Below are 25,077 nucleotides of genomic sequence, written 5' to 3'. Positions count from 1 at the left end.
AAGTAGTTAATCGATGGATGCATACTTTTAGGTGTCGAAGTAAATAACAAATTCACAATAGCTAGACGTTAGTCCCTATTAATTATAAGGATTTTAATACAACAGTAAACAGAAAATAAATATATCAGATATTAAATTATTTTACTATTATTTTAATTATTTGACGCACGGTATCAATAAAATCTCTATGCACATTGTGATATACTTTTCGATTAGTTAATCTTTATTAGGTGACATTTTTATTCATATCGCATTGTGTTGGCTACACTGACAGCGCGCAATCAACCGATTTCGCATACGGCAGGGGAGACGAAGTGAATCCGTCGGAATTTGCACGGAAATAATTCCTATTTTTTTATAAGTTACTCGTATTTTTGCATTATTTTAGTTATTGAATTTTGAAGTGAAAATGGCGTTAAATCCACAGTACGAGGATATTGGTAAAGGATTTGTGCAACAATACTATGCGACATTTGACGATCCCAACCTCAGAGCGAATGTGGCCAATTTCTACAGTGTGAGTGTGAATGTGTATTGCAGCTGGTGTGGTCACCGCTGCCTCTGTACCGGTGTTGTTGTTTCTGCCACTGCTGCTCCACCTTTTTGTCCACAGAATTTCATATGACACATGTCCATTTATAATTGCACCTTATTGCTATTATATGTTTTTTGTTTCCAATTTATATACCTTCTGTGGTAAGTGGCCAAAGTCACTTAACCGCCATTTGTGCTATTTTTAGCGTAGAGTGCTTCAAATATATTACTTCTGGACCATTCCGTTTGCGTTCGCAGCAGCAGTAGCAAAAACTTAATGTGTAAAATATAAGAATATCTAATATATATTAATGAATATATAATTATATTCTAGGCGACCGAATCATTCATGTCCTTTGAAGGCGTACAATTGCAAGGAGCACCTAAAATAATGGAAAAGTTGTCTGTGAGTACATTTGGTTACCATTCGATTGACTATTTTATTAACTAATTTAATATTTATGTAGAGTTTGTCGTTCCAAAAAATATCGAGGGTTATAACAGCAGTAGATTCACAACCAATGTTTGACGGAGGCGTATTAATCAATGTATTAGGAAGACTCAAGGTAAAATATAATTGAAACAAACATTAAGTTTTGTTCCATTGTACGGTTTAAAACATGTTTCACAAAATGTAACTTTAATGGCCGGTGTGTATACTATACATAGCTTAATTTAAGTTTTTGATCCTTTCATTGATCTATTTGTGTACACGCTGCATTTGACGCCTTATCAGACCGATGATGACCAGCCACATGCGTATATTCAAACATTTGTTCTTAAGCCTGTGGGTGGTAGTTTCTTCGTACAACATGATATTTTCAGGCTATCGCTACACGACGTATAGTTATATGGAAAATATGCACTGCGTGCACTGCCCTTAACTCACGCTTGACAGTGGACGCTACAGTTACTGCTGCGATAATAGAACATTTTAATAAACTATGCTAATTTGCTAACGTATGTTACCTTAAATAACGATAACAAAAAAGGAAATCTGAAAGCCAATTATACAAAAATTGCAATAATTTAGAATAATAAATTTGACTGATTAGTGACTGTGTCGAGTTTAGTCGCCAGATATGCCGCCAACAACGCCACTACCATCGATGCCGATTTTACTATGAAATGCGAAGAGTATTCTGCGTTTTTGGTAATAAATCAATCATAAATAAAATTTTATTAGCTGATAATATAACCCGATTTTTCGAATGTAATAACTATTTTGAAAATAATTTTCTGTCTAACGCGTTTCGTTGTGGTATTATTTTTATTGGCATATTAAAAAAATTCCTATTAACATTATCCAAAGTTTCTTAAACGCATGCAAAAACTGTACAACCTACCACCATACATACACACATAAACATATGCTTGCAATTACCATGACAGCCATTTACGTTACAGAAGTGTAAACTAATTTATACCCCGGCTATGACTGTTACATGAATATTATTTGGGAAATGTTTAATTATGTTATTCACTTTACTAATTGTTGCCCATAAATATCTAAACTACATTCGTAATTATCATTTATTATTAGAAAGTTTGAATATCTTAGCATAAAAAAACTACGAACTCGAAAAGTTAAATACATATGTACATGAATAATTAAGTAAAAGTTTCGTATTAAACTGACAAATTTCTGCAAGTTTCCAATCATTTTCTAATGCCAATGAATAATAATATGACATGCTCTTTAGTGAAAAGTTAATTTCTTGGGCATTGTAAATTTGCGAAAATTTAAAAATTATTTAATCATTTCTAATTTAATTTAGAAATTTATATAAATTTTGTAACTTTCAGCTAAAGCTTCTATTAAATTGTATTCCTTTCCTTAGCTGTATTTGACACTTACTTATAATTTTGCAATTTTGCTTAACAAATTCCCGAAAACACTCCGGCCATGGACTGCGATACTTTTTTTTTATTTTTATTATCATTTTGTAAATGAATTTTTGTACTTTTGGTACCTAGTACCTAGATTTTTTGTATATTTTGTATAAAAAAACCTCAGACCTTTGCACAACCCTCCTAATATTTTTCTAGATATTCCACTTATTTTATTTATTTATGTTCGCCTAACCATTTATTATTAGTGTTTTATTTACATGGATAATGCATACATATGTATGTATGTGTTTTTGTTTTACTCTATTTAGGTATAATGTTACATAGTTTTCAATTGCTATTTTATGGAGTTAGGTTTAAGTATGTAAATTTTATTTATTTACAGTGTGACGAGGATCCACCACACGCCTTCTCGCAAGTCTTCGTTTTGCGGCCACTCGGCGGTACATTTTTCTGTGCACACGACATCTTTCGTCTGAATATACACGACACAGCCTAGTTGTGTCAACATTTTGATTACGTTTATAATAATAATGATACATAAATATTAAAACAAATGGAGTGATTGTAATAACGTTAGATATTCTGTGGCATTTATTTCGTGTACTTGTAATGGATTTGTTCTATTCGTTATTATGTCTGAAAATAATATTACACCGTATTTAAATTGATTGTTTTTTGTTGAGGTTCAATTTCTCTACTATTCTCAATAACATTTTTTTGTTTATTTGAAGTTATAAATACTTATTCCGTCATCACAACTTCAGGTTAATGTTAAAAGTTAATATTTATATATTGAAGTCTGCGTTTCGGTATTTTTCAGTATATACCTATGTTTAATTGAGTTTACCTTAATTTGAAAATACTAAACATATCTTTTAATTTACAGCACTGAATATTTGCATATATTATTTAAACAATTCGCAGAGCGACAGGTAATTTTTTAACAATATTCCAAATTAGAAGCATACACATTTTTTTGTAAATTTTCATGATATCCTTATATATTCCGATTGGCTTCAATCGCATTGAAAACATCTTGAATTGTTCCTTGGCTTACGCCGTACTCAGCAATATTGAGGCGCCGTTTATTTTTTTCCATAGAACCATACAAAAATGAATAACTTACAATAGGGACTGGCAAATAAAATTTGAAGCAATTATCGATGCGCACCCTAAAATACAAAAAATTACTTAAATATCGTATAAAATAGTTAGTTACTCAACTGTAATTCAGAATCTTCATGCAAGAAGGTCACAAAACGCACTAAGTTCTCGGCATCTTTATATAGACTAAAAACAATAAAAACATATAGTATATTATTATGTTTGTAAATAATTTAAATAATATATTTTTTCAACTGACTTGTCTTTAGCTTCCTCAGCATTCGCACCATCAATCTTCAATTTCACATCTAAGTAAAACCCTTTTGTATATCTGCTACGTAGATATTGGGCATTACCAAATGCCCACATCTCGCCCTCATTATAAATAAGCACACGATCGGCTAATGCCTCTAACTCGATTGCGTTTGATGTTGTGAAAATTAAAGTTTTGCCCAAAAAACGTTTATAACGCAAAACATTCCATATTTCTCGACTAGTGCGTGGAGCAAGTCCACGTGTCGGTTCATCCAATATTGTAACAGTCGGTTGAGCGATCAATGCCAACGCTATGTTGACTTTGCGACGCCGATCAACGCTGATGCCACGTATCGGTTTATCCATATAGGAACCCATAATAAAAGCACTTGAGAGATCTCGTAAAATTCCTTTAATATCATTTGGTACAACACCGCGCAACATGCAAAAGAAGCGTAAAATTTCTCGTGGCGTAAATGTTTCCCAAAGCCCATGATCTTGCGGTACAAATGCCATTTTTGCAAGTGCTTTCTTAGGTTCATATTTCAGTTCGATGCCATCAACGAATATATCACCAAAAGCAAAATTGGTTTGGCCAATAAGTTGGCCAGCAACATGTGATTTCCCACTATGGTGTGAGCCGAATATTGCCAAGCATTGACCCCTACAATCATAAAACAAGGGTATTAAATGCTATTTTGCAAATAACTGAAAATTTAATTAATGTCCCTTTATCGTACGCAATTTTAAATTAAATATGATATTCAATATTAAAGGAATGTTTGCCATAATTTTATACCCTGCACGGGGTATATTAAAATGACCATTAGTTAAGTTTTCAAAAAGATATACATAAGGGCGCAAAATAATGTTACTCACTCGTTTACTATAAATGAAATTGTATCCAGAGAATTTACTTTTTTAAGTATTTTGTATTCTAGCTGATCCACCATAAAACGTTTTTTCAGACTGCTTTGTAAATCCTGTTCGGCTACATATTGCTTTAACTCTACCACATCACGATCGTCGAAAGGATGTGTTGCGGAATGAAGAGTTTTTATGCTACAAACGTATATTTTATGAATGCAAGTACAATTACATACATATATATAAAGAAACATACTCTCTCTTCGACGAAAACATTTTACGAGTTTTCCTAGATTCTACAACACATATGGCAATAAATAGAAACACAGCTGTTATTAGCATGTAGCAAATTACAACTAGAATTCCAGGATCTTCAAATTTGAAAATCGTTGACACTGTAAAAATATGAATATATAAAAGTATGCATCTAACTGGATAAATACAATTAATAAGGTAAATAAAATATATACATATGTACATAGATATCTGCATTAAATATAATTATCCCATCTACTAAATGTATGGTACGTAAAAATTGCTGGTTATTTGAAAAGAAAACGAAATTAGAAAATCGAGTGACTGTCTGTCTGTCCGTATGTGCAAGCGATAACTCAATCTGTCAATCTGTGAGATATTTATATTATAGAAATTCGGAGAGAATCCTTTCCTAATAATAGTATGTCCGTAGGTCAAAAATGGGTGTAATCGGATCAATAACTTCTTTAGCCCCATATATCTAATGGAAAGGTTTTCGAACTTCTAGTTGACTTTATACCGCATATATCGGCAATTGTGCTAATAAAAATATTTCTAATAACAGCACATCTTTAAGACTAAAATGGATAAAATGAGGTGAAAATTTGCCTTAGACCTCATATAACTTACAAACTTTATGCTTTGGTCCTGACACGTTGCAAGAGTATGAAATATTCGATGAAATCCGACCTTAGCCCTCCCTTACTTGTTAAAATTATTACTTACCACAGCATTGTGGTATAGTGGCGCATATATCTTTCTTATCACAATCTTCATCATCCTCGCATGCTTGTTCACAATATTCTTCTTCCTTAGTTTCTGTGTATACATTACTTATGCCATCCATAAGGGAAAATGTAGGAAATATTGCCCAAATATAAAATATTATATCATTGTCCAAGAAAATATTCCAATACACAATATACGAAAATATTCCTTTGATAACAATATTTGAATAATTAGCATTGAATTTCGAAATAGTTTCTACTTAGCTTTCTAAATTTACCTGTTCCAACCTGTATTAAAACTGCTATTAGAAATGCTGACCACATCGTATAATAAAAGTATATAGAGAGTAAATATATCAAGGCTAAGCCAGGTACTCCATAGATATTCATTAATAACATTGCATCTAAAAATATAATAATCACCAATCATTTAAATTGGAAATGTTTAATAATTCGGTAACTTACACATCTTGTGCGAAAACGAATAACCCTCGATTGGTGATAAAGCCAATATAATTGTATAAACAATAGAGTAAGAGAAGAACGTTATATAATCCCATAGAAAATTCACACACCAATACCGTGCCATACTAACACCGGCTATTTTTTGTAGTGTCAACAAATGATATTTACGCTCCTCCACAAGGGGCACAATAAAGCATGCAATTGATATTGGTATGGCAATTCCCAAGACCATTGGTAACAGTAAATGAGTCTTCTCTTGATCAAGCACGTGAATTTTGGCACGTAATGGCGTGGGTTCTGGATGATTAGCGACTGTAGTTATTGCTTTAATATCTTTATTTCTAAATAAATAAAAATTATAAATGTTTTATATTAATTATATCCTTTATACAAACACATTATGTTATATATTCAAATCTATATATTTATAAGTTATAAGGTCGGACCGTATCTTCTTAGTATCTTATTTACTGTCCGAGATATTCAGGTTAAAGAAAACCGAACAGACGGTGTTTTTAGGCAAAAGAAGGATGAGGAAAGTTATATACCGATTATATCATTTTTTACGTTAAGTACTAAGTTGCACCATTTTTATTGCATCTCGAAACTCTTTCAAACAACGGCTTGTAGAAGAAAATCTTAGGACTTGGAAGAACAAAGTACAGATATGTCAGAATTCAGCACTTCCGACTTGAAAATATTAAAGCAAACGCATGTTCTGACGATACCAGTCCGTATGATTCTAACCACATCATGGCAAGATCTATTAAACCCATTAATTTAACATCCCTTCTCCATTGTTTCTTTACTGGACCTCCCGCTGCTGTTGTAGCAGTTAACTAATCTCTGCTTAGGTGGTAAGATTCCTGTTGACTATCATCGAAGTCATCTAACGATAGCAGACGTCATGTTTCGATGGAGTCGGGCTACAGTGAGAAGGGTATTTGTGCTCATTGGACATGCAAAGAGGGGATTGGGGTAATATGCGGACTCACTACACCACTCATTAGTTTAAACTGCTACAGTATTCAGAACGAAGTTGCGCAAAAGTTACTCGGAAGGCAACTCGGCCTCTCGTCTATGAAAATATCTCGCTGTTAACCGGAAGTATTGCGGACTGAAAGCGTTGAAGTTAACGGGAGATATTAGGAGGCATCCTTTTGCTGTTCAGAGTGTACGAGTACATTACAACTTACTAGCCGATTGCCCTGTATGTTGCCGAGAGCGTTTTTTGTCTTTTCCTCGGGTGCTGCTGGTTATCGACTTCAGGATTTAGTTGAGGATCTGCACTTTGGCAATAATGGAGGCCGTATGCAGAGACTTTGCTTCGGCTGTCAAGTGTAACGCCTAAATTTTCAGAGTTTTATTCCATCGATTGTCAATATTAAGATCAAGTATGTACTACTTCGTCTAGTTCGTGAATATGGTGGCTGTAGTTTTAGTGAGGAGAAGTGTTAGGCTTCTTGCTGAGAAGAGGCGTGAAAGATCTTTGAAATAGCTGTTTACTGAACCTCCCAGTAGTTGAAAGCGATGAAAATATTTAAAATCTTAGCGCTAACTAACCGCGACAACAACAAACAAGAAACATAGCAATGACTTACGAAAGATACAAATTATGCATTAAATTCAAGACAAGTGGAGCTGTATGGAATATGCGTTGATTAAACCAGCCGGTGTATACGCCATCGCCATTAACTTCAACTGCGCCAAATTTGTCCATTACAGTTTCTGATTTTTTCAAAAAACTGTCAAAATTAACACGAAGGCAACGAAGCGAGTTTTGGTCAAATCTTAACGAGCTTTCGCCAACACGCTTTTTTCTTATAGGGTTATAGACCTGAATGGTTTTACAGTCTTTAAATACTGTTAAATCGATGTTTTTTGTAGCACCCAACTCTATGGGATTGTAGCGCGTTGGTGGTACATTCATACTATGCTTTGCCATTATGGCTATCAAAAGTATAAAAATGAATGAAACGGCCATTGTTATGAGGGGCACAAAGTTTGGCGCTTGATGTATGAGCTTCTTATTTAGTAATGCGTAGGTTTGTTGCCTTCCAAGCTTTTTTGAAGAGATATATTCGCATGTAGGTTTTTCTATAATTATGCGAAAAGAAATAAAAAGAATTATACCTTTCAACGAAATTTTGTTCAAATTTAAATTGATTTAATACATACTATCGCTAATTATGACTTGTTTCGTTTTGCGTGTACCCATTGTCATGTAAATTTCAGTAAGCTCGCTACTCAATGCTCGCATATCTATGATGCCAAGATTTTTTTGTTCCTTCTCCAAATGTATCAACATATTTTGAAATTTTGGTCTCATATCAAGTGGCAGTTTGTAGTAGAGTAGCTCTCCAATTTCATTTTCCGGTATAACACCAGGAATAAATCGTCCTATTAACTCAGTTATAGCTTCGGTTGATGCTGTGTCGGATTTGACTATTATCTTAGGGACAAAGACATAAACATATAAAGGTTCTATGAGTAAGATGTTCAAATATCCAATTAAGAGTATGTACTAAGCAACAAAGTTTTTATAAATTAATCAATTTGAATGTTTATTCCCATAATGCAGAATGTGAGATTTATATTTCCAAGCCGTAGCTAGAAGATTGCTTTATCAATGCTAGATTTTACGATCTAACCCAGGTTCTGAATAACTTCTACAATTGCCTTTAATTTTGATCGATCTAACCATATAATAATGACATGAATATAACTCCTGTCATTCTGGAAGCTATTTTTAATAATAGAACAGTCTCTCCATGTGACGGATCTCACAACTGGCTCCGGATTTATATACAATTAAGGACCGCTACATCGAAACCATTACGCAAAACTATTGGGGAATAGGCAAACAACACTTAAAGCAAAAAAAGGTTAACTTCGGTTGCCCAGAAGCTTGATTTTTATGGGTCAGTTTTCATGTCAGCTATATGCTATAGAGGTCCCATATCAGCCGCGAAATTTCCGGCCCATGCTTCTAAAGGTACTCCTACGTTTTCTTCTGGGTTTTATAAACTTCGAAATAAAGGTAATGTTCAGGGTATAAAATTTATTTAATTTGCATACTGATGCTATGACGTTTCGCATATGTATACAGGTTTTGTCTGGAAAGTAATAGAACTAGAACTTTCAAAATAGGCTCCTTCTGCGTCGATGCAGCACTATCAAGCCACATCTGGGCTGTGCAGGGGAAGCGTTGGGAGATGCCGACCTTGGTTAGGTGGCTGAGCCGGGGCGTTGCTGTGGTGCAACTTCGAATCGGCTGCGATGTCTTGTCGGACCCGATTGACCCTTCGTTTGAGTCTCTAAAGAACTTTCACGTAAAACTTGGCCTTGACGGTTTGTCCAGGAGGAACAAATTCATGACGGACGATGCCTTTGTTGTCAAAAAAGACAATGAGCATCGTTTTCACTTTGGGTTTGATCATTCTTCTCTTTTTTGGGCGAGGAGACGCCGGTTTATGCTTCTTTGTCTCGGGATCATACTCAAAGATCCATGACTCATCACCTGTGATTACGTTATTCAAACGTCTCTGTCGCAGATTTAGCGAGTTTGACACAGAATTTAATCGCGTACATCAGCTCTAACGAACGCTACATTTTCGGCTTGCTAGGAACGCTCTCTACCAAATCCAGTCGGTGCGCGCACGCTCCGAAGTACAGTCGCGGCGGAAGAAAATCAATCCTATTACTTTCCGGACAAACCGTGTATGTATGTAATAATTTTGTTTACCTGACGTTTTTGTATAATATAATTTTGTATTATATATATATTCTACATAATTCAAATATGTACAAATTATTACCAAATCACAACCGACACCAAATTTATTCCTAAGGAAAAATGGTGTACCATACGTTAAAAGCGCGCCTTCACCGAACATAGCAATACGATCTCCAACAGCTTCGGCTTCGGTTATATCGAATGTGGTCATCACAATAGCGCGACCATATTTTTCTTTATGTAATATGCTCCAAAATAAACGTTGCTCTTTTCCTTTCATATGAAGTGTAGGTTCGTCAAGTAAAACGATTTTTGTACCACCAGCAATGGCGCAACCCAAACTTACGAAACGTTTTTGACTATAGGTTAATGATTTCACCAACGTTTTACGTTGTATTCGTGTTGCTCTTACAGATTCGAAAAATTTATCTAATTCCATATTGATTTTTTGATTATCTCTTGTTGGTAATTTAATTAGCATATAATATTTTAATGTTTCTTCGACAGTTAGTAAATCAAATAATGCGTTATTTGGCATGCATACATCTATGCTACCACGATATTTATTCCAATGTTCATACAAATCATTATGTTCAATTTGTACTTGTCCCAACAGTGGTCGCCTCCAACCTGCCATTAATTGAATTATTGTCGTTTTGCCTGAGCAATGTGGTCCAAATATGACAGTGATCTCATTGGCATAGATACGCATTGTAATATTTTTAAGTTGTATTCTGCCGGAATTGTATTTGGTGTGCACATTTTTTAAACGTATCAATTCAACACTACTGATGGTACCGAATTCAAAATTTTCCCAAATTATGGGCTTTTCCAGTATTAAGATATTGTGTTTTTTCGAATTTGGAGCTTTGGCGGGCTTATTCATTGTGGTAAGACAGCGTCCACTACAGCATAAGCTGAATGGCAACGTTTTAATATAAGGCCCTGGACTAAAGTACTCGGCTATGGAAATCAGTATCCAATAAAATGCACAGTTTGCCAACATCGTTATGAGTGGATTTAAAAAATCATCGCCTTCTTGAAGCTCGCGCATTCCATATGCAAACCCATTGTTGGCAAAGCCAATAAAGCAAATGAACAAAATTGTGGTCATTTCCAAATAATGTTCCACCAAAATTGAGAATAAGGAATACATGGTAAGCCATATCAGAGCTCCGAATAACACAGCGTGCAGTGCTTTAGTCGAAATTGAGACTATAAACACGGCGGTAATCAGGAGTGCAATATTATATGAAATTAGATAAAGGATCAACCAAATAATGTTACTAGCGAATTTTCCCTCAAGTGGCAGCTATAAATAGAGAGAGCAATATGATTTATATATTATTAGAGATATTAACATTTTGGTAATTGAAGTTTAATACTTCGAGTTACGATATGCCTATTTCCCAAGACTATTGCCTTGTCAAGTATTGAAACTGCGATAACGTTTTTAAATAATAATCAAAGCATTAAAGATAATAAAATAATTAAATATAACTTAATGGATGTAATGTTAATTACGGTTGCAATAATGCATAAAAAATAGTTGAATCAACATTTAAAGATTTTTTTTTTGTAATTTCGAAAATCTTAATTAAAAATATTTATTTTTTAATCCCAAATTCCGGATTGAAAAAAATTGTATTCCAAAAAATCGAGATTGAAAGTTGAAAATCTAATTTTCAATCCGAAATTGTTTAATTAGAAAATCGCAAATATGATTATAACGAAAAAATGATTGTCTTACCAAAACCACAATTGCAATGAATATATCCAAAACTAATAAATGCAAAAAAGAAACAATGCAGTTGCCAGTCCAGTACTTGGCATAATCAAATCCATATCTCCAATGATGAGCTAAAATATTCTCTTCTCGTTCACGCCCATACCGCTTGGAATGTTTGATGAAAATAGATACATATATATACTCATATGTTATATATCTAAGAATGAATCATTTTAATGTTCATATGTATTACCCATAGAATATTTAGAAATGGTAGAAAGAATGAAAAACTGAAGCAAAACATCGATATACTGGACTTGTTGGTGATAGAACACATTCTCGCATTGGTATGTTGTCGAAATGATCGCACTGTAAAATTTACGTTACTTATATCTTGATCCTGTGTCTTGAGTAACCATTTGGCAAATATTTGATGTTGCAACTGCAAGAAACCCTCTCGTAAATATAAATCATCTTGCACGTTTTTTTCCCCTGCATCCTGAGCAAGTATACCGCTACAGCGTGTTGCCCAAAGTTCTGTACCCATATGATTTAAGTCCTTTGTTCGAAACTCACTTGGAAAACGTATTTCATTTTCTAGATTTTCCTTTGTCGTTGATATGAATTTAACAGCAGCTAGTGTTGTATTTCTGTCGAATCTGTTCATCATTAATTTTTCGGTCTTATATGATTTTGCTTCGGTTAATTGTAGACTTTTTGCAACTTCATCCATTATACCGGTAGCCGTTTCATCGTCTGGAGTATATGTCAGATTTGTTGGCATTGGTTTTCCAGAGACGCTTAATAAGGATCTAATGAATACAAATGGTGTATAAATGAAATGTGATTCAAATATTTCTCTTACAAAATTTAAAGCAAAAATAGTAATTTTTTTCCAAACTTACTTTAGAATGTCTAAATTATCGAGATTTTGTTCGTCATGTATCACAATCTTTTTAAGGTCTTCATCAGACAGTTCATTATTGATCGACGGAGTTGTGGGGAACAGAACAGCGAATAAATAACATATAATTATTATAACTATTTCTGAGATGGTTTTCTTAACTGAACGAATTTCAAATTTAAAATTTTTACTAACGGCAGTTTTAACCGAGGCCGGCATTTTATTTGATTTATTTAGAGCTATAATAAAATATAAAAATCCATATTACTATTAGTCCGAAAGCAATAATACAAATTTGTTTTTGTAAATTTGCAACAATAAATGTATGTTTTATACATTTATAAATATACATTTGCATGTACATATGTATATTAACGTAACCGTTATTTCTTCAAGTTGATTTTTTTCTGCCAACGCCCTTCGTAATTTCAGTATTTGCTCTAAAAATAAGAATCCAATGTAAACAAGTCCTTTATTCTCTGTTTAAACATCGCTTTAATCACATTTCTTTTCCATTTTATTTTTAGGTTTTTCATACTATGTTTTGCTTTAAACAAGTAAATATATAACTTTGAAAAAGTGATATTCAACTACAAATTTTCTCCTCTACAAGAAAGGTCGTAAAAAATTTTTCATAAAAAATTTTATTTAAAGGTATAAGCTGTTAAAGTTCTACATCAAATGGTACAACCGATTCATATGCACTTTCTGGTTGCTCATACGACATGGTGTACTATATAAATACCATACAGTATATGAGTATTTTTAATTGAAAAATCGTCAGACATTTTTTGTAGAGCGGAAAATTATGTGTTAAAATATCTTTCATTCGAACGTGAAGATTTATATGCTTTAAGATAAAAACATTATTGCAAAAGACCAAAAAAATCCCATTTATAGTAAAATATATTGGAAAAATAATAATTATCCAATGAAAAATTTGTTGAAGTTACAACGTGACTTCAGAGGAAGCCAGTTGGCTATATAAGTAAAGCAGGCACCGAGCCTGGCCAGTGCTTAGGAGACTCTCGCGCCGCGATGTAATGTGATTTGATTTGTTGGCTATATAAGTAAAGTAGGCATCGTGCCCGGCCAGTGCTTAGGTGACTTTCGCGCCGTGATGTTATGTGATTTGAAAGTCGCGCGGTAAATTCGAGTAGCTAGCTGCCACTTGGCTATATAAGTAAAGCAGGCACCGTGCCTGGCTAGTGCTTAGGTGACTTTCGCGCCGTGATGTAATGTGATTTAAAAGTCACGCAGTAAATTCGCGGGCGACTAGCTGACTGTTGGCTATACTCGTATAAGTAAAGTAGGCATCGTGCCTGGCCAGTGCTTAGGTGACTTTCGCGCCGTGATGTAATGTGATTTAAAAGTCACGCGGTAAATTCGCGGGAAGCTAGCTGACAGTTGGCTATATAAGCAAAGCAGGCACCGTGCCTGGCCAGTGCTTAGGTGACTCTTGCGCCGTGATGTGTCGCGCGGTAAATTCGAGTAGCTAGCTGCCACTTGGCTATATAAGTAAAGTAGGCACCGTGCCTGGTCAGTGCTTAGGTGACTTTCGCGCCGTGATGTTATGCACTTTGAAAGTCGCGCGGTAAATTCGCGGGAAGCTAGCTGACTGTTGGCTATATAAGTAAAGCAGGCACCGAGCCTGGCCAATGCTTAGGTGACTCTCGCGCCGTGATGTAATATAATTTGAAAGTTACGCGGTAAATTCGCGGGAAGCTAGCTGCCAGCTGGCTATATAAGTAAAGCAGGCATCGTGCCTGGCTAGTGCTTAGGTGACTTTCGCGCCGTGATGTTATGTGATTTAAAAGTCGCGCGGTAAATTCGAGTAGCTAGCTGCCACTTGGCTATATAAGTAAAGTAGGCACCGTGCCTGGTCAGTGCTTAGGTGACTTTCGCGCCGTGATGTTATGCACTTTGAAAGTCGCGCGGTAAATTCGCGGGAAGCTAGCTGACAGTTGGCTATATAAGTAAAGCAGGCACCGTGCCTGGTCAGTGCTTAGGTGACTTTCGCGCCGTGATGTTACGCAATTTGAAAGTCGCGCGGTAAATTCGAGTAGCTAGCTGCCACTTGGCTATATAAGTAAAGTAGGCACCGTGCATGGCCAGTGCTTAGGTGACTCTCGCGCCGTGATGTAATGTGATTTGAAAGTCACGCGGTAAATTCGCGGGAAGCTAGCTGACAGTTGGCTATATAAGCAAAGCAGGCACCGTGCCTGGCCAGTGCTTAGGTGACTCTCGCGCCGCGATGTTATGTGATTTGAAAGTCGCGCGGTAAATTCGAGTAGCTAGCTGCCACTTGGCTATATAAGTAAAGCAGCCACCGTGCCTGGTCAGTGTTTAGGTGACTCTCGCGCCGTGATGTTATGTGATTTAAAAGTCACGCGGTAAATTCGAGTAGCTAGCTGCCACTTGGCTATATAAGTAATGCAGCCACCGTGCCTGGTCAGTGCTTAGGTGACTTTCGCGCGGTGATGTTATGTGATTTAAAAGTCGCGCGGTAAATTCGAGTAGCTAGCTGCCAGCTGGCTAAATAAGTAAAGCAGGCATCGTGCCTGGCCAGTGCTTAGGTGACTTTCGCGCCGTGATGTAATGTGATTTAAAAGTCACGCGGTAAATTTGCGGGAAGCTAGCTGCCAGCTGGCTAAATAAGTAAAGCAGGCATCGCGCCTGCCAGTGCTTAGGTGACTTTCGCGCCGTGATATTATGTAATTTGAAAGTCGCGCGGTAATAAAGCAGGCACCGTGCCTGGCCAGTGTTTAGTTGACTCTAGCGCCGCGATGTGTCGCGCGGTAAATTCGAGTAGCTAGCTTCCAGTTGGCTATGTACTATAAGTAAAGCAAACACCGTGCATGGCCAGTGCTTAGGTGATTCTTGCGCCGCGATGTTATGTGATTTGAAAGTCACGCGGTAAATTCGCGGAAAGCTAGCTGCCAGTTGGTTATATATGTAAGTATAGGAGGCACCGAGGAAAACTGTGAACAAGTGCACGGAGTTTAGTAATATTATATTTTGGATCATTTAGACGATTTAAAACAACTTTTTTATATTATTTCTGAACGACATTCCTAATGTGAAAAATATGCAACCCTAAAACAGCTGTTTTGATTGACATATGTTACATCTTTTATTTTTGGTAGCCTAGAAATGTCTATGCGGTAAATAATTGTGCACAAATTTACGCAACAAATCTAAGTAGGAGAGTGGAGTTGTGTTTTTAATAATTATCATTTTAAGCAAATGGCCACAGCAACAAAATTAGGCAAGGGCCTGCAAAGACTATTCGTGGGAAATCTACCGTGGACGGTAAGTCAAAGAGTATGTATACTGGATGCTAGTTGAAACAATTTTCATCTGATTTTAGGTGGGTCATCAGGAACTACGGTCATATTTCAAGGAATTCGGTCGTGTAATATCCGCAAACGTGATTTTCGATAAGAAAACAGGCTGTTCACGTGGATACGGTTTCGTTGTGTTCAATGATATCACGCCAATAGAGAAAATTGAAAGTGAACAAAAACACGTGCTTGAGGGCAATTATTTAAACATTCAAAAATCTTAAAATATAAATCTCAATATAAAGCATTATACATAAGTCTTTATGTAGTATACGGATCCCGAAATCTTAAAGAAACAAACGTAATAAAAAAACTAGTTTTCCATAATGTCTACATCCGATTTTTCCGACAGTGACATTGACACCGAACCTTTCGATGAAATATTTTCGGAAGCAGCAGAACATTTACAAAAAATTCATAACTCACTTGAGTCCACAGACCTTTTAGAAATCTATGGTTTATACAAGCAAGCAACTTGTGGTCGATGTAACACGCCAAAGCCGAGCGTATTTAATATGCAAAGTAGGAGCAAATGGTGCGCATGGAATGATTTGGGCGATATGTCTTGCACAGAAGCAAAAAATTTATATATTGCAAAAGTTAAAGCGGTTGACAGTAATTGGTTACCAAATCACGAAAGCACCAGCAAACGCAAAACGCCATCTAGTTGGGTAGTACATTCCATTCCACAAAAACACGAAGAAATCGAGCAAAAAGAGGAACACGAAAAAAATGTCTTTGACTATATCAAAGAAGGAAATTTCATTCAACTTCAAAAATTATTAACGGTAGAAATTATGGATCACCTCGACGAAAATGGTATGGGTCTTATACATTGGGCCACTGACCGTAATGCTGTCGAAATACTAAAATATCTAATAGATAATGGCGTCGATGTAAACTTACGCGATTCTGAGCAACAGACAGCTTTGCATTATGCTGCCAGTTGTGGTCATGTCGACTGTATCCGTATACTACTAGATGCTAATGCGGATCCAGGTATTAAAGACGCAGATGGGCAATCGAGTCTAGATGTGGCCGATAATAATGATATTTACGAATTACTTAAAACCTGATGTAGATACATATAAATTACATATATTGATTATTTTCTTACCTGTAACTTTCGTTAATATCGGTTCAAACTATTTATATTAAAATTATAATAAGGAGTTTCGGTATGATCTGTTTAAATAAATTTTCTCTATTTATCAATAAAAAAAATATTTCGATTTGAAATTGACTTAAAACTGAACGAAATAAAAGATATTTTTATATTATATGTATGTGACACCATGGTGTAACATAAATCTTTCTGGTGGTGGTGCTATTTTATAAAACAAACGAATTTATAATTGGATACGAAATGCTAATGCTGTCCCCAAAATAAACTTAAATTATAACGTACTTTTGAACCCTTAATACAAGAACAATGATTTGGAATTTAGTTTTTTTTTATAAATTCTATATTTGAAATACAATTTTTAATTATTTCTCGTTTTTTAAATTTTACTTCCACAACTTTTTGATCGACATGTTCTTTTCCGAATCCTTTTGCATTACTTTCGCAACGGCCATTTCAAAGTCTTCTTGCGTGACATGTACACGCCGTTCACGTAAGGCATACATACCCGCTTCTGTACAGACACCTTTCACTTCAGCACCCGATGCTCCCGGCATTAATTCAGCTATTTTGCGTAAATTTATGCCTCTGGTTAAGTTCATTTTTCTAGAATGAATTTTCAAAATATCCAAACGTGCTTCTTCGTTTGGTGGAGGGAATTCAATCTTACGATCAATGCGGCCTGGTCTTAGAAGAGCTGGATCCAGAATATCAATGCGATTGGTTGCCATGATAACTTTAATATTTTTTGTAGCTTCGAAACCGTCCAATTGATTAAGCAACTCCAACATTGTCCTTTGTACTTCGGAGTCACCGCCAGAACCAGATTCGATTCTTGAGGAACCAATTGAATCAATTTCATCCATGAAAATAATAGAAGGAGCGTGCTCTCGTGCCATTACGAAAAGTTCACGAACCATACGTGAACCTTCGCCAATAAACTTTTGCACCAACTCCGACCCAGATACTCGGATAAATGTACATTCGGTGTGATGAGCCACTGCACGGGCCAAAAGAGTTTTTCCTGTACCAGGTGGCCCATATAGTAGTACACCCTTTGGCTGAGCTATACCTAATGCGTCGAACAATTCTGGATGCTTCACCGGTAATTCAATAACTTCCTTGATTTCTTTAATTTGCTTGTCTAATCCACCAACCATTTCATAGGTAGAGTCAGGGACTTTTTCAACCATCATAAGAGATACCAATGGGTCAACTTTATTTGGTAGAATTTTATGTAGAGTATAGCTTTCGTTTCTAAGGGCTACACGGCAGTTGGGAGTGACATCATTGATATCAATATTTTTATCAATGTCAACTACAAATTTGCCCTCTGGATGCACTTTTACCAACACTTTCTTTTTATCCATTGGTTTCACGACTTCGCCAACATAACTGCCTTGTTCTTGTAATAACTGAAGCTCCTCACGCAGCATACGTACTAAATGTGTGAAAAAAAAACAATTAAAACAAAGTATACATTTCTGCTTTATAGGACAATTACCTTTTGCATTGAGCTCATTGCGCTGAGCTTGCAAACGTCGCAAATTTTGACTCTTTTCAGCAACAATTAATTGCAATTCTTCTATCTTCTGAATATAGTAAGAACGGAATCCTTCACCTTTCAGAGCGGCGTCGATTTCCATCTGTGATATTATTTAGTTATAGAAAGTATATAGATAAATTTTTATTTAGTAAAGAAAATAACTTACCCGATTTGTGACGGTCATCGCGGAATATTTTATTTAAGAACTTAATTTAATGAAATAATGTCTCGCAAATGTTTTTGATAAAAATGACTATGCAAAAGCTTCACTAGAGGAAATTGTCATTGTGTTTTCGAATGTCGAATTTCGAAGTACACAGAGTTGATACTAATGTCTAATTGCAACATAAATTTCGATTGAATATCAATTTATCGATTTAAGAATAGCTAATAAATTCAAAGTGAATAGACAAACTGAAATGTTAGATAAGAAGTTAAAAACAAAAAATTATGTGTACTGTATTCACATTCGGCGTAAATAATAAAGACAATTAGATTCATTTTGTAGGGTTCTGAAAGTCTTATCATTTAGTGTATATCGATATTGCCTCAAAATCGACATGCACTCATCGCGATTTGCAGACAAATGTTTACTAATTTATTAGTGAAAAATATTAGAGCTTACAATCGCACAGGCTCATATAGTACGTTTATACAACGTTTTAATTGACAAAACTTTATTAATAACATTTAATTTATTTTCATTTCATTTTCGTGTGTAATACATTAAATGTAGTTTCAATATAAAAACATATAGTATTTAAAAAATTATACATGTACATTAGCTGAATTATGTAAAACTTCTAACTTAAATTTATCTTAGGTATAATCCGGTGCACTCATCTGTTCTATTCGATCTTGAAGAACATTAATGATATTAAAGCTGATGTGCTCAGTAATCTGCAAAATAAAATATATAATTTCCGATTGTAGTAAATTTGCAATGTATTATCCTACCATCATACGGAGATCCCAATCAGTTTGAATTTGCTTTGGTTTAGGGCAGGAATCTATAGTCTTTTTAAAGTTTTCGCACCAATTTAAAAGTTGCTTTAAAAATGAAGAAGTGTATTTAAAGTACATGCGGTAGCCGGCTTTAATAATATCCTCATTTTGAGCATCACAGAGAATGACATTTATAAGATAACTTAAAACACGTACTAAAATGTAAACAATTTTAGTATTTTCCTCTTCCTGCAGTGTCTCATTTTCTATATTATTTAGCATTTCCAGTAACTTCATGAACTATAAACAAATTTTTACTTTTTCATAATATCATATGTACATATAAATATTCTTACCTGTCTGAAACAATACATTTCGCTGGGAGTTTCTGTTATTTCAGAGAGTATGGTCCACATAAGACAAATAGAAATAGCTCTAGCTGTTTCACTTATGATAACCATTTGATTACAAAGTTCAAGTATATTGAACACGTCTGTCTCCTTCTTTTTTAGACTGGTCCAAAGTCGTTTCGTCGCTAAATGAAGCTAAAAATAATTGGAAAAAATGCAAAGAACTTGTAAATTCAAATTTTTTAACCGCATAACTATTTCTTACGTGCATTGGGCTTAATGTGTCTGTGTAGTTAAATGTTCTTTGCAAAAGCTGTGTGCGCCATTCCATGTTTAGAGGTGTCGCTTCAATAAAGTAAAGAGTGCCAACAATAACGAAAAGGCTGGTTATTTCATCTAAGTTCAATTCGGAGTTTAACAAATCCAGTATTTTTCTGTACACCTACAATAACAAATTTTATAGATATATACATACAAGTAAACTATAAATATGACATACTTCATCTGTTTTGGGATCTCCGTCTAAAATGATGTGAAACTTTTTTTTTAAACAAGAATTCATTACGTGCTCACGCATTTCATTCCATGTATATCCAGGTTCTATTATCAGACCTATACCGTCGTTTTCTTGTGGATTTAATATATCCATATTCATATGCGGCGCGTAATTTTCGAAATCAATGAAAAACCAATTTTACTTTATGATAGTGATGAGATAATAAATGATAACTGTAAAAAAACATTTGGTAAATCCTGAATTTACAGTTATCGATAAATTTTTCTTCACAGCATGTCAAAACGCATTCATATATTCGTTGCCTATAATTTTTCATCTACGAAAGTCTGCAGTTTTTTATACTTTTCTTAAATAAATGCTATATAAAAATTTTTAATGGAAAATAATATGATTAACGTATAAAGTATTTTTGTTTTGTATTTTCCTTATAAATGTTATTGTGATATTAAATTATTTGTACGCAATTTTAAAAATATGGCAAAGAATATTTATCACATTATTCAAGCCTTTCCAAGTCTTTATCAGTTTTAGCCAAAATACTGTTATCACTTTATGTCAAAGGTTATCAATGACCCCCTGTTATTAGTCTAGCATTTACTATCAATGGATCTTTTAAAATTTTTATTTTTTCAGTATTTGGAAATCGACGGTCGGCTGAAGACATACATCTTTGAATGTGTGGTAAATTTAGAGTCAAGTTTTAGGCGAAAATGCAAGTACAAAATATTACACCTCGTGCCATCTACACGCTGAGCAAGCGAACTCAATTATCTAACGCCGGCAGTAAAGCGATATATCAGCGTTTTGTTCCTCAAGCTTCAATTGCTAATACGGCTCCAACAAGATCACATTTTTTGTATAATAAACAATTGGAAAAAGAAAGGTCAAGATTTGGCGTTTTTGCGGCAAATTATTCTACTGTAAGTATTAATATTATTATGAACTAAATTTCCAAACACTACAGCAAATACATCAAAAGTATACTATATGGTTTGTTATACCGGCACCTTTTCAATTCGACAACGCATGCGGGATTTCTTTCCTTGTGTTTTTTTGGTGTTTATGATAAAAGAAATCTGAAGGCACATGGAGGTGCGCACACCTATAAACTGTAATTTTTTTTAATGTGATAAAAGATTAAAAAAAAAATAAGTAAATAGATAAACTGATAATTTATGTACATATGAATATATATATATATATATATGTCTAAAGCTCCTAACATTGATCGTATGTAATCTTAATAAAATTGAGTGCTTTCGCAGACAAAAAACCCTTACTGTAAAGTTTACAGTAGATAATATACATATGTAGATATGTAACAGGTAATACGTGTGTCACCTCATTATGATCAAGAGATGTATTTGCTTAACGAGCTTCGCTCAATGATTTAATGATTGGTAATATAAACTTGTTCCGGTCTCTACATCACTCTTGGGTTTCTGATATGTTATTATTATTATTATTATAAATTGAAAAGGTAATTAAATACAATTACAATTAATATATATATATAGCACTAGCGGTTAAGCCATCAGCTTATAATTTCTGATATGTTATTGAGAGTATTAGTTAATAAAATCTGAAATTAACGAACATTACCCTCATATAAAATTTTGAACTTGTCTTCAAGTTGTAATGTGTTTAATATACATATGTACATATGTATAAATATTGCAAGTTACAAAATAATGTATGTATATATATATGTATATACATATGTCTATGTATTTAACGCATGCAGCTAAGGCGTTCGTGTGTATTTGGGTGTATTGTCAATGCTAAAAATTTAAATTTCTATATGTACATAGCATAAAAACCCACATAGTCTATCAACTAAATGTAATTTGCCGACAACTGCAATTATTGCTTTTTGTACCCATATTTAGTTTGCCATGAAGTTCGTAACACCCAGAACGAAACGCCGAATGCTTATAAAATTGGGTAAAGTTTTTGAGATATCGTTCTGAAATTTTGCACGCGTCTTTTTCTCCACAAAAAGATGCTTATTTGTCAGCATATAAACGATCAAAATTAAGTTCATGTTTATTTGTCAATATACATATTTATACGAACTTCGACGGAGCTTATTATCCCAGGCATCGCTACAATCGCCGATTACCGATCTGAATCAAATTCTTGTAAGAAAACTTAAACGCGTGAATGGTATTTGGTGCAACCGAAGTTAACGTGTCTTCTGTTTTTTTTTCTTTTAATAAAATTGTAATGTCTAGATATCTCTAAGTATCCACTCAGAATTTATTTACTAAGTATCTTAAGAATATCCCTACTAGTACTCCAAAAATAATTAAAGTGCATCTACTTTCATAACAATACCTTTATCTTTATTAGAATTATTTATTAAGTTTTAAATATGCGAAGATTTAAAGATTGAGTGTACTTTGTAAAAACTTACCCTTTTACACTTGATGTTTATTTTATTTTATTTAATAATACAAACACTTCCATGTGCATTTTCTCACTTACATATATACGTGATAGGCAAATTATTAACAACGGTTCAACTTGTACTGTAAACTAAATTTTTATGTCAGTAATATTCAATATTTCAAGCTGTTGACAAGGTGATTATTTTTTGCGAGTAAGTCCTGTTTTGTACAATTTAATATAAATTGAATGATACTTGTATTATCAGTGATCTATAACATAATATGTAATTATGTGATGTGTCGTATGTATATAAATATGTATATATATGTAAGTAAAGAATCATTTAGAAACAAAAACATGTTTATGGAGAGGCTTGCTATTACCACGCGACCATATTTTAAAAATATCATTTTCATTTGAACCCAGATACGAGCATATGTATAATACATATCAGCACAATCGTTACTTTATCATTATATGTATGTACGTCAGAAATCTGTAACCTGTGACCCGAATACATATTACTTTGTTATTTTTCCTACGAGTTTATTATCAGCTTAAAAGGAGAAATAAGTAATACGATTACACTTATTAGACTCTGCCAATTATTAAGTGTTCGATCGCCGACAACAAGCGACGCATTCAGAGTCTTAGCTCGGGAACATTACAAAATTTATTTTTATTTTTTAAAGGTATAAAAGTAATAAAAATGCAATAATTTTTATTTTTTTTTAAATACTTTACAAAATGTTTTCATTTTGCTTTATTTTTTTATGTACATAAATACATATGTACGTACACGCATACATATGTATGTACATAAATGCATTTGATCTCTACATTAATGCTTTTTTTTATCCAAATATTAACAATAATATTTATTTTTTAGAAAATGTCTGGAAACCTTAAATTGTTAAATGAAGGTGTGGGCGAGAGTGACCCTGAGCTATACGCCATTATAAAGGCAGAAAAGAAACGCCAAACAGTTGGCTTAGAAATGATTGCCAGTGAGAATTTTACATCCGTATCTGTTTTGGAATGCTTAAGTTCTTGCCTGCACAATAAGTACTCCGAAGGCATGCCTGGAAAGCGGTACTATGGTGGAAATGAATTTATTGATGAAATAGAACGACTTGCACAAAAACGTGCACTGGAAGCATTTCGTCTCAATCCAGAGGAATGGGGCGTAAATGTACAGCCTTATTCGGGTTCGCCAGCTAACTTTGCCGTATACACTGCCCTCTGTCAACCCCACGATCGTATAATGGGTCTTGATTTGCCGGATGGCGGTCATTTAACACACGGTTTCATGACTGCTAATAAACGTATTTCAGCAACATCGATATATTTCGAGAGTATGCCATATAAGGTGGACGCAAGTACGGGTCTTATCGATTACGATCAATTGGAAGCGAATGCTAAACTCTTCAGACCTCGCGTTATTATAGCCGGTGTTTCTTGTTACTCACGTTGCCTTGACTATGCCCGCTTCCGTAAAATCTGTGACCAAAATGATTCATATCTTTTTGCCGATATGGCACATATTGCCGGTTTAGTGGCAGCTGGTTTAATACCCTCACCATTTGAGTATGCCGATGTGGTGAGCACTACAACACACAAAACATTGCGTGGACCACGTGCTGGTGTCATTTTCTATCGCAAGGGTGTACGCAAAGTTCTGCCAAATGGAGATAAAGTGACATACGATTTAGAGGATCGCATCAATGGAGCAGTGTTCCCAGGTTTACAAGGTAGATATCTTGATCATTTCAGGTAGATAAGTATGTGTATTATTCAATAATCACTCAAAACTAATATATATAGGTGGACCACACAACAACACAATTGCTGGAATTGCCACCGCTTTTAAACAGGCGCAGACTACAGAGTTTGCTGACTACCAGCGACAAGTGATTACCAATGCCCGTCGTCTTTGTGATGGTTTGATACAGCGAGGCTACAATGTTGCTACAGGTGGCACTGATGTTCATTTAGTACTACTCGACTTGCGTAATGTTGGTTTGACTGGAGCCAAAGCCGAATATATTTTAGAAGAAGTGAATATTGCATGTAACAAAAACACCGTACCCGGTGATAAATCTGCACTGAATCCATCTGGCTTACGTCTTGGCACACCAGCTTTAACTACACGTGGCTTGGTGGAGACTGATATTGATGTCGTTGTGGATTACATAGATCGCGCTTTAAAACTGTGTGTTGAAACAACTAAAATTTCTGGCCCCAAATTGGTGGATTTCAAGCAAACCTTGAAATCAAATAAAGAGATTGCAGAGAAACTGAGTAAACTGCGTAGCGCTGTTGAAGAGTTCAGTGCGAAATTTCCACTACCAGGTCTTACAGCTTATTAAATAATATTTCACATGTATGTATAATTAGATTTGTGAAATAAACATTTTATTTTTATACTTA

General features: G+C 34.5%; 7 protein-coding genes across 12 annotated transcripts; 4 read left to right on the top strand and 3 right to left on the bottom strand.

The window, feature by feature from the left end:
* Positions 1 to 261: 261 nt before the first annotated feature.
* On the top strand, positions 262 to 3,052 carry LOC105222760 (probable nuclear transport factor 2). 3 transcript variants are annotated; one of them, XR_007423521.1, is made up of 6 exons: positions 262 to 517; positions 869 to 940; positions 1,002 to 1,100; positions 1,271 to 1,494; positions 1,568 to 1,687; positions 2,771 to 3,052. XR_007423521.1 is itself a non-coding variant. In XM_011200210.4 (4 exons), exons 1-4 carry the CDS (start codon positions 410 to 412, stop codon positions 2,882 to 2,884), a joined length of 393 nt encoding a protein of 130 aa, XP_011198512.1. In that variant the 5' UTR covers positions 266 to 409; the 3' UTR covers positions 2,885 to 3,052. The 3 variants fall into 3 exon arrangements, 1 of the variants encoding a protein (XP_011198512.1); XR_002183816.3 differs by having other exon boundaries at positions 1,271 to 1,687; XM_011200210.4 differs by lacking the exons at positions 1,271 to 1,494; positions 1,568 to 1,687 and having other exon boundaries at positions 266 to 517.
* A 307-nt stretch (positions 3,053 to 3,359) lies between these two features.
* On the bottom strand, positions 3,360 to 12,686 carry LOC105222763 (phospholipid-transporting ATPase ABCA3). The gene is made up of 14 exons (XM_011200216.4): positions 12,433 to 12,686; positions 11,781 to 12,339; positions 11,549 to 11,692; positions 9,881 to 11,110; positions 8,241 to 8,514; positions 7,664 to 8,159; positions 6,063 to 6,403; positions 5,876 to 6,001; positions 5,596 to 5,805; positions 4,871 to 5,009; positions 4,627 to 4,809; positions 3,752 to 4,411; positions 3,613 to 3,678; positions 3,360 to 3,560 (listed from the first exon to the last, which is right to left on the bottom strand). Exons 1-14 carry the CDS (start codon positions 12,648 to 12,650, stop codon positions 3,386 to 3,388), a joined length of 4,821 nt encoding a protein of 1,606 aa, XP_011198518.2. The 5' UTR covers positions 12,651 to 12,686; the 3' UTR covers positions 3,360 to 3,385.
* Positions 12,687 to 15,559: 2,873 nt separating this feature from the next.
* LOC105222762 (heterogeneous nuclear ribonucleoprotein A/B) lies at positions 15,560 to 16,108 on the top strand. Its single transcript, XM_019989128.3, has 2 exons — positions 15,560 to 15,743; positions 15,802 to 16,108. Exons 1-2 carry the CDS (start codon positions 15,678 to 15,680, stop codon positions 15,997 to 15,999), a joined length of 264 nt encoding a protein of 87 aa, XP_019844687.1. The 5' UTR covers positions 15,560 to 15,677; the 3' UTR covers positions 16,000 to 16,108.
* Positions 16,102 to 16,999, top strand: LOC125775270 (acyl-CoA-binding domain-containing protein 6). Its single transcript, XM_049461516.1, has one exon. It carries the CDS (start codon positions 16,102 to 16,104, stop codon positions 16,849 to 16,851), a length of 750 nt encoding a protein of 249 aa, XP_049317473.1. The 3' UTR covers positions 16,852 to 16,999.
* A 219-nt stretch (positions 17,000 to 17,218) lies between these two features.
* On the bottom strand, positions 17,219 to 18,773 carry LOC105222764 (26S proteasome regulatory subunit 8). Its single transcript, XM_011200217.4, has 3 exons — positions 18,611 to 18,773; positions 18,403 to 18,544; positions 17,219 to 18,339 (listed from the first exon to the last, which is right to left on the bottom strand). Exons 1-3 carry the CDS (start codon positions 18,626 to 18,628, stop codon positions 17,285 to 17,287), a joined length of 1,215 nt encoding a protein of 404 aa, XP_011198519.1. The 5' UTR covers positions 18,629 to 18,773; the 3' UTR covers positions 17,219 to 17,284.
* A 347-nt stretch (positions 18,774 to 19,120) lies between these two features.
* On the bottom strand, positions 19,121 to 20,467 carry LOC105222765 (uncharacterized). Its single transcript, XM_011200218.4, has 5 exons — positions 20,239 to 20,467; positions 20,005 to 20,181; positions 19,746 to 19,934; positions 19,402 to 19,689; positions 19,121 to 19,344 (listed from the first exon to the last, which is right to left on the bottom strand). Exons 1-5 carry the CDS (start codon positions 20,392 to 20,394, stop codon positions 19,264 to 19,266), a joined length of 891 nt encoding a protein of 296 aa, XP_011198520.1. The 5' UTR covers positions 20,395 to 20,467; the 3' UTR covers positions 19,121 to 19,263.
* A 422-nt stretch (positions 20,468 to 20,889) lies between these two features.
* LOC105222766 (serine hydroxymethyltransferase) lies at positions 20,890 to 25,077 on the top strand. 4 transcript variants are annotated; one of them, XM_011200219.2, is made up of 3 exons: positions 20,890 to 21,176; positions 23,537 to 24,398; positions 24,472 to 25,077. In XM_011200219.2, exons 1-3 carry the CDS (start codon positions 20,967 to 20,969, stop codon positions 25,014 to 25,016), a joined length of 1,617 nt encoding a protein of 538 aa, XP_011198521.2. In that variant the 5' UTR covers positions 20,890 to 20,966; the 3' UTR covers positions 25,017 to 25,077. The 4 variants fall into 4 exon arrangements, with proteins under 4 accessions (XP_011198521.2, XP_011198523.2, XP_049317467.1 ...); XM_011200221.4 differs by lacking the exon at positions 20,890 to 21,176 and adding an exon at positions 22,706 to 22,858; XM_049461510.1 differs by lacking the exon at positions 20,890 to 21,176 and adding an exon at positions 22,948 to 22,974.

This window comes from Bactrocera dorsalis, unplaced genomic scaffold (genome assembly GCF_023373825.1).
Source record: "Bactrocera dorsalis isolate Fly_Bdor unplaced genomic scaffold, ASM2337382v1 BdCtg047, whole genome shotgun sequence".
Classification (NCBI taxonomy): domain Eukaryota; kingdom Metazoa; phylum Arthropoda; class Insecta; order Diptera; family Tephritidae; genus Bactrocera; species Bactrocera dorsalis.
Note: the sequence above shows the minus strand (reverse complement) of the source record. Positions and strands in the feature narration are given on the sequence as shown.

Excerpts from the sequence above, each read along its gene's own strand:
- LOC105222760 (XM_011200210.4), top strand. The coding sequence starts at position 410 with ATGGCGTTAAATCCACAGTACGAGGATATTGGTAAAGGATTTGTGCAA. Across the intron at positions 518-868 it reads ATGTGGCCAATTTCTACAGT|GCGACCGAATCATTCATGTC; the intron begins GTGAGTGTGAAT and ends ATTATATTCTAG. Across the intron at positions 941-1,001 it reads AAATAATGGAAAAGTTGTCT|AGTTTGTCGTTCCAAAAAAT; the intron begins GTGAGTACATTT and ends ATATTTATGTAG.
- LOC105222763 (XM_011200216.4), bottom strand. The coding sequence starts at position 12,650 with ATGCCGGCCTCGGTTAAAACTGCCGTTAGTAAAAATTTTAAATTTGAA. Across the intron at positions 11,111-11,548 it reads TCATTGCAATTGTGGTTTTG|CTGCCACTTGAGGGAAAATT; the intron begins GTAAGACAATCA and ends CTCTATTTATAG. Across the intron at positions 4,412-4,626 it reads ATTTCATTTATAGTAAACGA|GGGTCAATGCTTGGCAATAT; the intron begins GTGAGTAACATT and ends TTATGATTGTAG.
- LOC105222762 (XM_019989128.3), top strand. The coding sequence starts at position 15,678 with ATGGCCACAGCAACAAAATTAGGCAAGGGCCTGCAAAGACTATTCGTG. Across the intron at positions 15,744-15,801 it reads TGGGAAATCTACCGTGGACG|GTGGGTCATCAGGAACTACG; the intron begins GTAAGTCAAAGA and ends ATCTGATTTTAG.
- LOC125775270 (XM_049461516.1), top strand. The coding sequence starts at position 16,102 with ATGTCTACATCCGATTTTTCCGACAGTGACATTGACACCGAACCTTTC.
- LOC105222764 (XM_011200217.4), bottom strand. Across the intron at positions 18,340-18,402 it reads CAATGAGCTCAATGCAAAAG|TACGTATGCTGCGTGAGGAG; the intron begins GTAATTGTCCTA and ends TCACACATTTAG.
- LOC105222765 (XM_011200218.4), bottom strand. The coding sequence starts at position 20,394 with ATGAATATGGATATATTAAATCCACAAGAAAACGACGGTATAGGTCTG. Across the intron at positions 20,182-20,238 it reads GAGATCCCAAAACAGATGAA|GTGTACAGAAAAATACTGGA; the intron begins GTATGTCATATT and ends TTGTTATTGTAG. Across the intron at positions 19,690-19,745 it reads AAATGTATTGTTTCAGACAG|TTCATGAAGTTACTGGAAAT; the intron begins GTAAGAATATTT and ends ATTTGTTTATAG.
- LOC105222766 (XM_011200219.2), top strand. The coding sequence starts at position 20,967 with ATGCAAGTACAAAATATTACACCTCGTGCCATCTACACGCTGAGCAAG. Across the intron at positions 21,177-23,536 it reads TTGCGGCAAATTATTCTACT|AAAATGTCTGGAAACCTTAA; the intron begins GTAAGTATTAAT and ends TTTATTTTTTAG. Across the intron at positions 24,399-24,471 it reads AGTGTTCCCAGGTTTACAAG|GTGGACCACACAACAACACA; the intron begins GTAGATATCTTG and ends TAATATATATAG.